This window comes from Dreissena polymorpha, chromosome 6 (assembly GCF_020536995.1).
Source record: "Dreissena polymorpha isolate Duluth1 chromosome 6, UMN_Dpol_1.0, whole genome shotgun sequence".
Classification (NCBI taxonomy): domain Eukaryota; kingdom Metazoa; phylum Mollusca; class Bivalvia; order Myida; family Dreissenidae; genus Dreissena; species Dreissena polymorpha.
In genome coordinates this window covers 76,621,477-76,634,584 of record NC_068360.1, presented here as the reverse complement: position 1 = coordinate 76,634,584, position 13,108 = coordinate 76,621,477, and the positions used below count along the sequence as shown (strand labels likewise).

Genomic DNA, 13,108 nt, shown 5'->3' with positions numbered 1-13,108 from the left:
ACTAATGAAAAGGGCAGTCGAAACAAACTTTAAGGTATTGAAAGCAAACAACTTGAGCGCCCTTCCATCAGAAAAATTGGTACCAATATGTCGATTTGAAATAATGTGGGGAAAGGATTAACATTCCATTTAAACGGCTTTTACGCGATAAAATGTACAGTATACTGAACTTGAACAGACAAAACAAGGAAAACATTAAGACGTCATTTTTTGCAAAAAGTTGCCTAGTTATGGCGATATTTGAACAACGCCTATTTTACGATGATTGAATATGTTGTCGCTCTTTTTACCGCTCTGGCAACGCTATGGCAGAAATTAGCTACATTGATAAAGGTATTAAGATTGTTAACATATAACATGTATTCCATATTTCATTTACGAAAATACGTGCACTTTTAGGGTGCCATTTAATTGACTTTCGTGGTGTAATGCTTTGTTAAAAAACTTAAAGAATACACAATAATTATATTCCGGCACCTAGCATTGGGTGTCTCGCCAAGGCAAGTGATTCGTGTTTGCCTAGGTCTCGCTGAATCTCAATAAAAGTATCGAAATTTATCAACCTCATCAAAAATTGCTGCATATTAAATGTCAAAAATAAATATTGAAACACATGCTGGTTTTCAATTTATAAGTGTCAACTGACACATCCAGGGCTGTAAAAAACAACAGCACGCATTTCCAGCGCTCTATGGATCCTCAGCCAACGGCATTGGAACAGATGTGTGGCGAAGAGAAACTTATAAAAAAGTTCCCACATGGGTTGATCACCAGTCACGATTACACAGTCATCAAGGTAAGATGTTAAATACATATTTTGTATCATATTGCGTTATAGGTAAAGCATTGTTTGTTTATTAATGCAATTTATATAATGTTTAAACAGATTTAATAATAATCGAATGTGTTGAAAGAAAATATTATAATACATACGGAATAATACGCTAGTCAATTGTTCCAAGAGTTTGTATCACTTGAGTGGCTTGTGTGATGAAATATCACACGAGAGGCGGAGCCTCGAGTGTGATGCGAAATAGAACAAGCCACGAGAGTGATACAAACTGTTGGAACAATTGACTAGCGTAATATTCCTTTTATTATATACAAAAACTAACGAATACAGTTAACAATTGTATTTTTTACTTTAACAAAACTGACAAAACAATGACTAAAACGGTACGCCATAGTTTATTTAAGACGCGTATGAATGCAGTTTATGTAAATTAACGTGTAAACATTCGAACCGGGAAAACACAGGTTTCCGACACGCTAACCTTAATGCCATTGTTAATGCAATGTTTATAACAATTAAGTTGACAACTTTAATCCGATGTTTATAACAAAAACTTTGTAACAATATGCACTTCCACTTCTTTCTTTCATGTCTTTATCGAAACTTAGTTTAAACCACACTATTTTATTGTATTCATATCGAAATATGCATTTATGCATGATAAACACACACTCCAAAATACGTTTGAATTCGTTCGATGTTTTAACAGATAGTTTGCTGTTAAAAAACATCACGTCCGACAAGTCCTTAAATTCCATAGAGTTTAGATAAAACTATTGTGTTTCGTCACAGAAATGACGTCGCACGATGTACTACGTAATATCTTTCATAATATAAAATATTTATATTTTCGGTGCGCGTAATGTGACGTCATTAAATGGGTCGAAGTAGTCCGGCTAGTATGGTAATACGGCATTGGAAACAGCGAGTAGCGCAATACGGGATTTTTTATTTCAACGATTGATTAACCTATATTTTGTTGAAAGCATTTAACAGGTATATAATAAATGCATATAAATATGTGTTACTTGTATATGGATATTTTGAATAGTTTACCGTCTTATTTATCACAAGGTATCCTGTATACAAACGCTTTGTTAAATCCTTATATTACACTGACAGGGACGATTAGATAGTACACCAGTAGTATTCAAATGTATTTTAATCTTTAAATTTACTGATATCGCAATCATACATTAATGCCTTTATTGATGTAGGTAAAGATTTTTCTGGAAACAAGTAAAATAAGATAATAAAAAATGAAATAATATTTTCATTTATAATTTTCTTTCTTAAAACTTAATAATAAAAAAAACACAAGAGAAAGCATCATGAATGATTAACTTGGGGGAACTGGGGAAGAATGCATGTTTTGGCAAAAAGGAGCTTCTCTGTCAGTCTCTAAACCGCTTATACTATGCTCAGATAATGCTGCATGTTACGAGAATCACTTTCACAACCCTGTTTCTTAATGAACATTTGAAAAAGTAGTTCATCATAAAGACTTAACCATACCTAGATGCAAATAAGTTCATATACGTTATTATTTATACAAATTTTGTTTTATTGTTATACCTGTCGACATTCTAAAACATAGTTACACTAATATAGACCGCCACTTTAATAACTTTGTTTATTACCAAGCCTTCACATCGCAATTCCTGCATAAGTATGTATGAAAAAAACGTCACAGCATGAAGCTGTCAGCGGGTTTCAACCAATCATAAAATCAAACCCATATCAAATTGAACTTTTGTTTAAATATTTGTACATATTAATCACATTTTGTGTTTCTGTGTTTTCTTTTAAGTTCACAGTATCCATTATAAGCAAAAGAGAGAATCTGGTAAAAGTTACCAACCAACTTTAATAAATTTGACAACATGTATAAAAGACGCGATTCGTGATTGGTTAAATAAAAGATGGTTTATCATTGGCTGATACAAAATATCGCTCACACTGAGAAGACTTAACGTGAATCGGAACTTATTGTTAGAAACGTTTTTGAAACGGTTAGCACAATAATACGAAGTCATATGTTAACAAAGCAACCCAGAACAGGAATAAACAACACAAAGACACATTTTTGAACTACAAGTGTGGACTGCGTTTGAGAAGTCCTTCGATTACAAATATTGAAATTTGATATTTTTGATAGAATTATAAATAGTGCTCACAGTTAAATTGGAAACACATCAACGTGCATAATGTTATTCTGTGCGAATCGGACCATACGAAACACCGATATAATTATGTATATTCAACAAATTCGAATAAATTTCATGGAAAAAAGTTTATTTTAATTATGATATATATTGTAAAACTTTCCACGTTAATATTTTGTTATTGTTGAATGTATGACGTGATCAAATATGGACATGACCATCGTATAGACACAATTATAGAGAAAATATGCATTATATGAGAGTGGTTTTATAACTACAGGGAACATCAACAGGATACAACCATTAAGATGTCCGGATTGCAACTACTTTTCATCGGGGTAGCCTATCTCTGCTCTTTCACATTTGGAAAGGTTAAGTATCGACGGCTTTTTCAGATGTTGACTGATATGTTGCGTTATGTATGATTGCTCTTTTGTTGATATGCTCACGTTATATTGTGTGAAGGAAATTTTTTGAACCAACTTTACATCAAGAAATGTTCTTGAATGGTAATAAATGCTGTTGAACTATTAACGTTTATATTATGGTATTATTAAACGAAAAATAGACCCATTTCATGCTTCAGAGCTTTGAAAACTTAACAACATGCAAATATCCGCCAACGAAGTCCAGAACACACGTACACCAATTTATTAATTGCACAAAACAGCCTATAACGGATTGTTTCTTTCAGAAATACTTCTTTTGATATTTTATGATGTTAAAAAATAGATAGATCTGCTGTTAGATCTGCTGTTAGTAGGCTAAGAAATGATTATTTTGTGAAACTGAAACACATTTTGACCATATTTGCTAAAGACATATCGACTCGTATCATGCTTTATATTCTGTTTTACAGTGTCCCCATGGATTCGAAGAATATAACCATGTGTGCTACACTGTGGTCAAAAAGCCTATTAATGGCATCGATGCGTACCGCCAATGCGAGGCTATGAACAGCTACCTTCTGAACGTGGATTCCACTCCAGAGTTAAACTTTCTTAAAAGACTTGTCGAACGTACTGAAGGATGTGAGTCTTTTCTCTTCTTTTTCAAAATTTGCTTTGTGGAATCTCGGCTCTGCAAGTTTTAATTCTGCTTTTTGTGAGAATATAAAACCATTAAAGCCACACACCTTGCCTCTGACATTGAAATTAAATACGTGTTAATCAATACATATAGATGCAATTTGAAAGTGTGCACAATTGTCATAAAATCTATAGCCTACTTAGCAAGTAATTTATTATTTTTCAAACGGTACCGCTTTTAAAACCGAAGTAAGATTTCTAGACGTATACTTCCGTTTATTTCGACAAACGCGATTATTTTTAAGTTTAAACGCGCAAAAAAGACGGATTTCTACCTTGTAACCCCAATATATATTCTAATTGGCATAGATACAATGTGTTTCTTATTTATACTTAAATTTACTATGCCAAATGACGGGTGTGGCTATAAGAAATTAAGATGTAAGTAAACTGGAGTATATAGTTTTTGCTGTATAAATTCGTACTCATTATACTATTGGTTAATTGTTCAAACAGTTGTTTGTTTGTTTATGTTGTAAGTACTGTTCTGAATTTCGAAGGCAATTGACCATATACCTGTTATGACCAGGGGTTCGTAACAAGACTTATATCCCGTTATTGTTAGTGATAACAGTCGTGCTTATAATTAAAACACACGCTCTAAACAAAGACAGTGTCAACAAATCGATTGCCTGTGCACACAGTTATTTATGCAACTTTTTAATCGTCTACATATACCGCAACACCGATACTCGAACATAATTGTCTAATAAAGATTGTAGAAATATATCTTACATAATTTTTCAAAAATCCTCTATGCAAAATGTTAATCTCACATTCCTTTGATTTTATTTGTATTTGCATTTTACTTCACATCACCGTATTGCATCGCAAATAAAAGTAACATGTCGGTTTATGTATGTTATTAGTCTTAATAACACACACATCCATAACAAATGTCGAATAAAATATTTAACATAACACAAACTTGTCAAGTGCTTACAATTGTTACAAATTTTGTCCGAGAATGTTCAAATACGATTGTTTACGCACTTCCTTGGTTATCGGTATTAAACGATATTTTCGATGCAAATGTGTAGAGAACACATATACCCTCTACGAAGCTACACTCTGTGAAATATATAATTCATGTAAGAAATAGTTTTCAATTGTTAAGTGGTTATCGGTCAATAAAATTATGATTTTGACTTCTGATGCTTTGAAGGTAGATATGTCAATGTGGAGGTAAATATTAAACAGATTAAACAATTGTTTTCTTGTTTGTAAAGCCAGTAAGATGAAAATAAGAAACGACTTAAGCAAACAAATGATTGGGTAATATTCATTGATTGTACTTAAACTGTTAAAGCTATATTGTAGGGGTTCCAGGATTTTGGACAGGTGGATTTTATAAACCGAGTTATAAAGGGAGCCAACAGATGTGGGTCTGGAGAAAGGCCGATAGCAATGGACGGTATACGGAGACGCAAGTGACGCCAGATAATACTGACGTAAACTGGTGGGGAATTGAACCCTTCAATAACTGGCACACCGCTGAATTCTTGAATATGCCTCATACCAGAAAACACTGGCTGATGCTTAATACCGATGACTTCAAGCTGTACGGTGAATTTGCTTTCGGGAAAATGCTGGGGTACATTTGTGAAACTATGGCTAAATAAAGCACTTAATACAAGACAAATATTTTTAAGGTTTTGATTTTATATCATTTTCCATTAATTTAGCGAAAGCAATCGGCTTAGAAACCGTCGTTAATAAACTTTCTTTTCACACATTTCAGTTTCCACAAACGGGTATTAATTTTGTTTTGTTTCAAATGTAATGAGATTTAGTTTGAAACCACACTTGATGAATGTACAGAAAACCAAAACAATTAAACCAGACTATCAGAATAATAACCACACAAACACAAAGGCAATAACAAACATAAACCAAGGCTATGTTTTGAATGTTTTGATATATTTTTACGCCGTTTACCTAATTCAACAAGACAGAATAATAATACTCACATAAAACAATAGGTGAATACATGGTGAAGATAGTAATCATGATAGCAAACAAAGATACCTTTTTCTATACTTCATCTTTGTCTATTACTATTCTTCCCTCTGTAAAGTATGACTGGAAATACGGCCCGCAGCCAATAACTGACCATACTTCCCTCTGTATAGTATCACTGGACATACGACCCGTCATGGGCGTTCCTAGGCATACGGCAGTACGCTCGTGCGTATAATTCAGTTTCAAACTTAAAAAAAGAAAACTCCTAAAATTCGAAAAATGCAATAAAGTGAGGGCTAAGGGGGTTTATGGGAATAATTATGTAAACAAGCAAACAAGACGTCCACTTTTAGGAAATAACAGTGGGTACAAACTAAGACTCAGCTAGCATGCTGTTGTTTCATTCAAAGAGTGTTTCTTTTACAGTTTAATTTAAAACGAATTTAATTTTATGTTTATCAAATACCCCAAATAAAGTCAGTTTCAGCAGAAAATAGTGACGGGTTTAGATTTTGGCGCCACGTCGCACCAGGTTTGACGACTCGTCGCAACAAATACACACGCCGTGGCACTACTTTTTTGCAGAGTCGCAACAAATACACGGACATGGGACATGTTCAATTCTTTACTTTTTTAGAGAAAGAAATTGAGGAATATAATTGCCAAATGTTGAAAAATAACAACAACACGCTCCTTCTGCAATGAAATCCACAATTTTCTAGGGGAGTAAGCAAGAGTCAAACATTTCCTCACATGTATACATGTATACCCATTCCCTCGCAGTCATAGGCTTCTTGATTTAAAGCCTTGACACTCAAACTTAATAGAATATGGTAAAACGAATATTTGCAGTTAGCAATGTTTATTGAAAATATTTATTTTTTTTCAAGCTAAAATTCGAGGATAAACATTGCCAAAATGTGACTGAAATGCATCACCAAATTACACCTTTTGCAGTGAAATTTTGAAAAAAAAAGGGAGGACCCCATACTCCCGCCAGCAATAGAGTTGAACACCCTCGCACACCTATGCAACTACGGATCCATTCTCCCTCGCAATAAGGCTTCTTGATTTTTTGGCATTGACACTTAAACTTACTTAAGCAAATAAACTATGGTCGAAAGTATATTTGCCGTTGACAATGTTAAATGGAATATTTCCTGTTATCTGTCTTTTTCAAGCAATAAATTGATGAATACAATTGCCAAAACGTGGCTGAAAGATAACACCAAAACATCTGCAATGAATTTTCTTGGGGGAGATCCCCCCCCCAGCAAGAGGGGGAGACCCCCTCCTGCACCTACCTCCAACTAGCAGCTTTGCTGCTCGATCGTGCGTATAGCTGAAATAGCCTCAGGAATGCCCCTGAGTCGCTTAATGTATTGAGTTCATGTAAGTTTAAGTAGAAGGTCTAAGACTTGGTTGAAGTTGGTCACGTGCATGTCTGTCAATTGATAGCTCACTAAATTCTTTCAAGATTTGTTCATTTAAATAAATGTACATTACATGGTAGAGTTGTTACCCAAAATACAATGCTCCTATAACGGACTAACGGCATGTGAGCAGTTTTTAATGTAAATTCAGGTTATATACTTTTATTAATCGTGCAGCCGACTAATATGGAGTTTCTGCCAATGCATACAAATTTGTTCAATACTTAATTTCTGGTATATACGTGTTTTGAGATGTAGTGGACGTCTGATAAAGGATGTAAATAGACCTAACCGATTAATATTAAGTTATCAAGCGATCTTAGGATCGTTGTTATTTTCTTCCTCATAAATATATATGTATATTTTCCTTCCTGTATTAATTATTAAGTTTAGTTCGTACACTAGTCTGAACCTTTTTAGCGAACACGCATCATGTAAACTTTGGAGGCAGACAGACGACTCGCAAGAAAGCCAGTACGCGTTCAACTAAGTAAACGCAATTCTAAGTAGACATGTGGTATCCTAAAAACGGTAAGAAATCAGAAAGTGTGTGTAATTGTAAACAAATCAAACCATACGCAGAAAGTATGAATTTGCATTCATTATTCTGGTGATATAGAAATAAATGCAACCCGAAAGACATTATACGAACAATAATTAAGATCCCTGCTTTTTTTTAAATCGTCCTTAAAAAACATCTGCTATATTATGTTATATTATATAATGCTATTTCTTGACAGCATAGTACAATAACACTTCACATTTTTCTCCCTAAATATGCTATATAAGGCGGTTGCTGATACTGATATATATATATATATATATATATATATATATATATATATATATATATATATATATATATATATATATATATATTGTTGTTTTAATTTTGCAATACGAGTGATTTTATTTTCAATGTGTCCCGTCTTGTATCCTTAAATCGCGCGCTTAAATTTATTTCGCCGATAAATGAGCGGAATGAATTGATGCATTATATTAATAGTGACACAAATGCTTATATGATACCGTTAACAATAAAAATAGGCTTTACAAAGTAGTCATAAGCTCCTAAACCAACGGAATCATTTATTGTTAACAAAAGTATTAAATCGGTTCTACATGATGAGAAATAATGAAATGTTGCAAGAAATAACATGTGGACTGTAAATATTTATTGTTGAAATGCATGTCCATAATGTCGAGTACATAATTTTCAGAAACTTTCAAAACGCATGAGTTTTAAATAAATCAATTTCACTTAACTTTCTTTTTATTTGTCAACCCTGGTTTTAAAAAGGAACCGAAAACGTTGTTTAGCATAAAAAAAATCACTAGTTGAATGGTAAAACGCAAACTTGCAGCTATTTGGAACGACATACATGCCAGAGTTTTAGAAACAACGAGAATACTTTAAATACATATTTAAATATCAGGTGAACTGATTTAAACTTTAACATAACTGTCCATGAGAGAGCGATTTTCTGTTATGTGCATTATACCATTTTTTAATAATGTAAACTTATAGAAAGTACACAAACAAATGTCGGTGCTATATATTACTATATATATTAAGCAGATTCTAAAAACCCTACGTAAACAACAACAACGGAGGCCATTTGTTCATATAATGCAGGGTAATACTTAAAACAAACTGAATATAACACATTATGTAACATGTACGGTATATTTTACACCAACAAATTCAAATGGATATACATAAAAGTGATCCAATCCGATTATAAAAAGCATTAAATCAATATACAATTACTACGCAACACATTCGGTAAAGTCATTGAGTGGTCAGCTGTAAATTTACGTATTCCGGATTATTTGCTGGCTCAACAGTTTGACACGATGCAGATATCTTTGCAGACGAAGTATTGACTTGTTGAGAAATACAGGCCGAAATCCTTAAGTATTCGCGACATTCAAGCTTCTCAAATGTTTCGTACTGATTGGTATGAAGGACGTGGGATGAGTCTGGAAGAACAACGAACGATAATTAAAGTGGATATCACGGTGAATATGGTCTGACAATTTCAACCAACAATAAACAACGCAATTCATTCGATGTAAATATCCGAATTAAGTAATGCAAACGTGAAGCCTTTTCTACAGGTTTCATAACTTCCGTCTGTTGTAGAGGTGTCGTTGTTGCTCCTGAATACAAACAGCTTGAAACTACTGAATAGTGAATGAATAGAAAACATTGTTTGGAATAGGCAATAGTTAACGGGTCACCTTAATACATATTTCACGATAAAACGTTCATAAAACACCTACCACCTACCAGATATGGTAGCCCCCCCTGTGTCTTACACCATGTTCAGGACCAAACACGTGTTTTAACGCTATTACAGCATATTTGTAATATGCACAAGCGAAGGCAAACTTAACAAATTATGGTGCAAGTATACATTCACTTACTGTTCTCTGACCAGATCTTCATACCGCCCAACCGAGTTCCTATTCACTGGGCATTGTTGTGTTGCGTTTAGCCCTGTAATTACTGACACGTACAAAGCAATATAACACTAGATCTAATTTCGTTTTAGTAACTTTATAACAGTATTGTCCATGTCATAATCCTTGTATTAAAAGTCCATTTGTAAACGCGAAAACAAGAATATATGTCATTATACGAAGTGCGATTGAAATAAATTGTAAGCCGTTCAATGAACTGTTTGACAGACAAGTATGCATACCAGTATGCAGTAAAGCATTACAATCTGATCTGTATCTCCATATCAGGACGGACACGGCAATAACGACAACTACTCCAAATACTTCAGCTACTGCTCCACCAAGAGCGGATGTTGACAAGCCACTACCAACTAGGAAAACATGCACTAGCTGTACACAATACCAAAGAAAAGCACACGCTGATACTTCTGGGAATACATATTATTAATATCTCGAGTTTTGTCATATTCAGCATAGCCGTTATTTCCTAAACGAATCATAACAAGACAAAAACAGCGATACCATATGCATAAGCAAATATGAAACAGTAAAATCTGATTTAGCTATGCGTTTAACATATACTTTTGTATATATAAATATATATATATATATATATATATATATATATATATATATATATATATATATATAAATATGAGAAGACGTAGCTATTACCTGCATCGACGAGCGTCGTTATGTGTATTGCTTGAGTCCAATCCGACTCTCCAATTTTGTTTTGAGCCCGTATTTGAATTTGGTATGTTATCCCAGACGCTAACCCATCGATTGTCCATATATGTTTCGAAATGTTTATGGGAATGATAATCCAGCTGCCATCGTCTAATACTTTGTACCTTATAGTAAATGTTTGATTTTCCCCGCCATTGAAACCTGGAATTCATTCGACGATCAGTTCCGTTTTCCCTATTCTGCTTATTTGCGATTCTTTCGGAATTTCCGGTTTAGCTATGATATACAATCAGTTTGATGAATGAATATGACAATTCAATTATATGCATTATATCATTCGATTGTTAAACATATGTTGAACGAAACGATTTGGAACTTATATGGCAAATAAATTATAGGGTAGTTCAATGACTGATGCACATACACTGCGCTTTTAAAGTGAACACTTCCATCGTTGAACCCAGTTTGTTAGAAACGTTCACCATGTAGTCGCTATAATCTTCAAGTTGCACATGGAATATATTTAGCTATGTCTGCATGCTTTCATCAGAGAGTGTGATCAGGAAGTTGTTGTCATCTGATAAAACCCTCCAACTATCATTCTCTCGCTTGTACCAAATTACATCTTGTGAAGTCGGTTAAGGATATGCAATTATTGTGAATGTGAACAACACAGAGTCGTTCGGTGCGCTGGACAATGTTGTAGTTGGAAGAGAAAATGGCGATGCTCTCGGTACAACTGTAAAAAAACGAATATATGGTTATGTATATTTATTTCAAGTTAATACACTACTATTTAGTTTAATAAGATACACTTACAGTAAACTAAAAGAGCAAATAACTGTCTCCCTTCGTTATAACGATTATCAGCCAAGCATGTGTAGTTTCCAGTATCATATTCGCATTGTGCTTGTTGAATGCGATATTTAGCTTCACGTCCTTTTATTTCAACCAATATGCTTTCATTTCCACGGGTAGTATTCATTACACGAAGCACAGGCTCGGGGTCACCATCTGCAACACACAACAGATCTACTGTCTCACCCTGGTTAACAGCGATGCTATTGTGTGATTGATTTGATTTGAATTCCCGTACATATGCTCCGTCTGGAAAAAATGTGTTTTGATTTTACTTTTAACACCAATAATCCAATAGGCAAAGTGCAGATACACAAATAAATGGAAATTGTATGATTAATTTAGATAAATAATTGTATTTTGCACAGTTATTAATATCGCTTACGTGTTTAATTTAAAAGTAGCAACATGTGTGACAAACAAAATATTTCGAGTTACAAACAAGCTCAATACAATTTTTATCCACCTATCTCATCGTGTTACCTATTGTAAATATATGCATTATACACATCGTGTTTCTCAAGTTTTTTTTTTCAAACGACGGAATAATTAAACAAATATACTGAACATGTTTTATTCGCATGATTTGATAACACATAATAGTGTATATAAAGTCAGCATAATTATATTGCTATATTTATTCTTAAATGATTTAAACACCTGTGTTAAAATGTTTACTAAATCAATATTTCATCTTACATTCAACATTTATATAGACTGTCGACTGACTCGATCCGTATTGCACTTCATTAGTTATTGGCTGCATTCTGTTATTAGCATTGCACTGGTATTCCCCTTCATCTGTCAATCTAATGTTGTTTATTATAATTGTTTTTCCAGTACCCATCACTCTGCCAATGTCCTTCCTTATCCATGAATAGTTTGAGGCTGGTGGATTACCAACAAGAGTCAAATTGCACACAACTGTGAGAGAATTGTTCAGTAGCACGGTTTGGTTCTGGAGACGTTGAACATCAGGCGGGTCTGTGAAATCAAATTGGCATATGTATATGCACTTACTTAAAGAACGCGATATTATTTTAAAAAAATATGCTGATGACCGTTATTAGATTATTCATATTATAAAGTTAAATGGCTAAACAAAAAGTAATAATGTTTAAATAACGAATAAATACATAGAATAACTTTTGATACTCAATCTATAAGCAGACATGTTCAATATTAATGCACATCTGTACTCGCATAACACTTCCATTGAAACGGTTACAAGTGTAGTCCCGACAACACTCTTTCCCACATTATCTGTCAAGGTGTTTTCTGCTTTACATGTTACATTTCTCTCTATGTCAGTTCTCACATTTCTTATTATCAGAGCATCACATTGTTGTGCTACATGACCAGACCAAGTATATCGAGGAGCTGGGTTACTGCTGGCTGAACATAATATTTTGAACGACCATCCTTCAATAACTTTAAATGCATTCTCTATTGGAGTGACGTTATTGTACATCAATGCTATCGTCGAAGGGCCATCTTAAAAGTATAACACATATGCAATTGATTCATGATGGTTTTATAAACAAAATTATACGATACCTTAACAAAACTCACATGTAAACTTATACTTACAGAGTATAACAAGATTTGCGAAGGAATAGTTACTGCCAATAACATTTCCTTTAAATGATGTAT

The 13,108-nt window shown here is 33.6% G+C and overlaps 2 protein-coding genes and 1 long non-coding RNA gene across 4 annotated transcripts in view; 2 read left to right on the top strand and 1 right to left on the bottom strand.

Moving 5' to 3' along the window:
* Positions 1 to 13,108, bottom strand: part of LOC127833749 (nephrin-like) — a 199,568-nt gene that overhangs the window by 155,911 nt on the left and 30,549 nt on the right. The window contains exon 8 of the mRNA XM_052359179.1: positions 12,155 to 12,439. Within this exon, the coding sequence (XP_052215139.1) occupies positions 12,155 to 12,439 (285 nt within the window). The remainder of the gene's footprint in view (positions 1 to 12,154; positions 12,440 to 13,108) is intronic.
* The window catches only part of LOC127833758 (uncharacterized), a 178,448-nt gene that overhangs the window by 157,589 nt on the left and 7,751 nt on the right, over positions 1 to 13,108 (top strand). The window lies entirely within an intron of this gene.
* On the top strand, positions 692 to 5,677 carry LOC127833754 (uncharacterized). The gene is made up of 4 exons (XM_052359185.1): positions 692 to 796; positions 3,239 to 3,329; positions 3,818 to 3,989; positions 5,367 to 5,677. The coding sequence occupies exons 2-4, from the start codon at positions 3,267 to 3,269 to the stop codon at positions 5,666 to 5,668; spliced, it is 537 nt and encodes a 178-aa protein (XP_052215145.1). The 5' UTR covers positions 692 to 796; positions 3,239 to 3,266; the 3' UTR covers positions 5,669 to 5,677.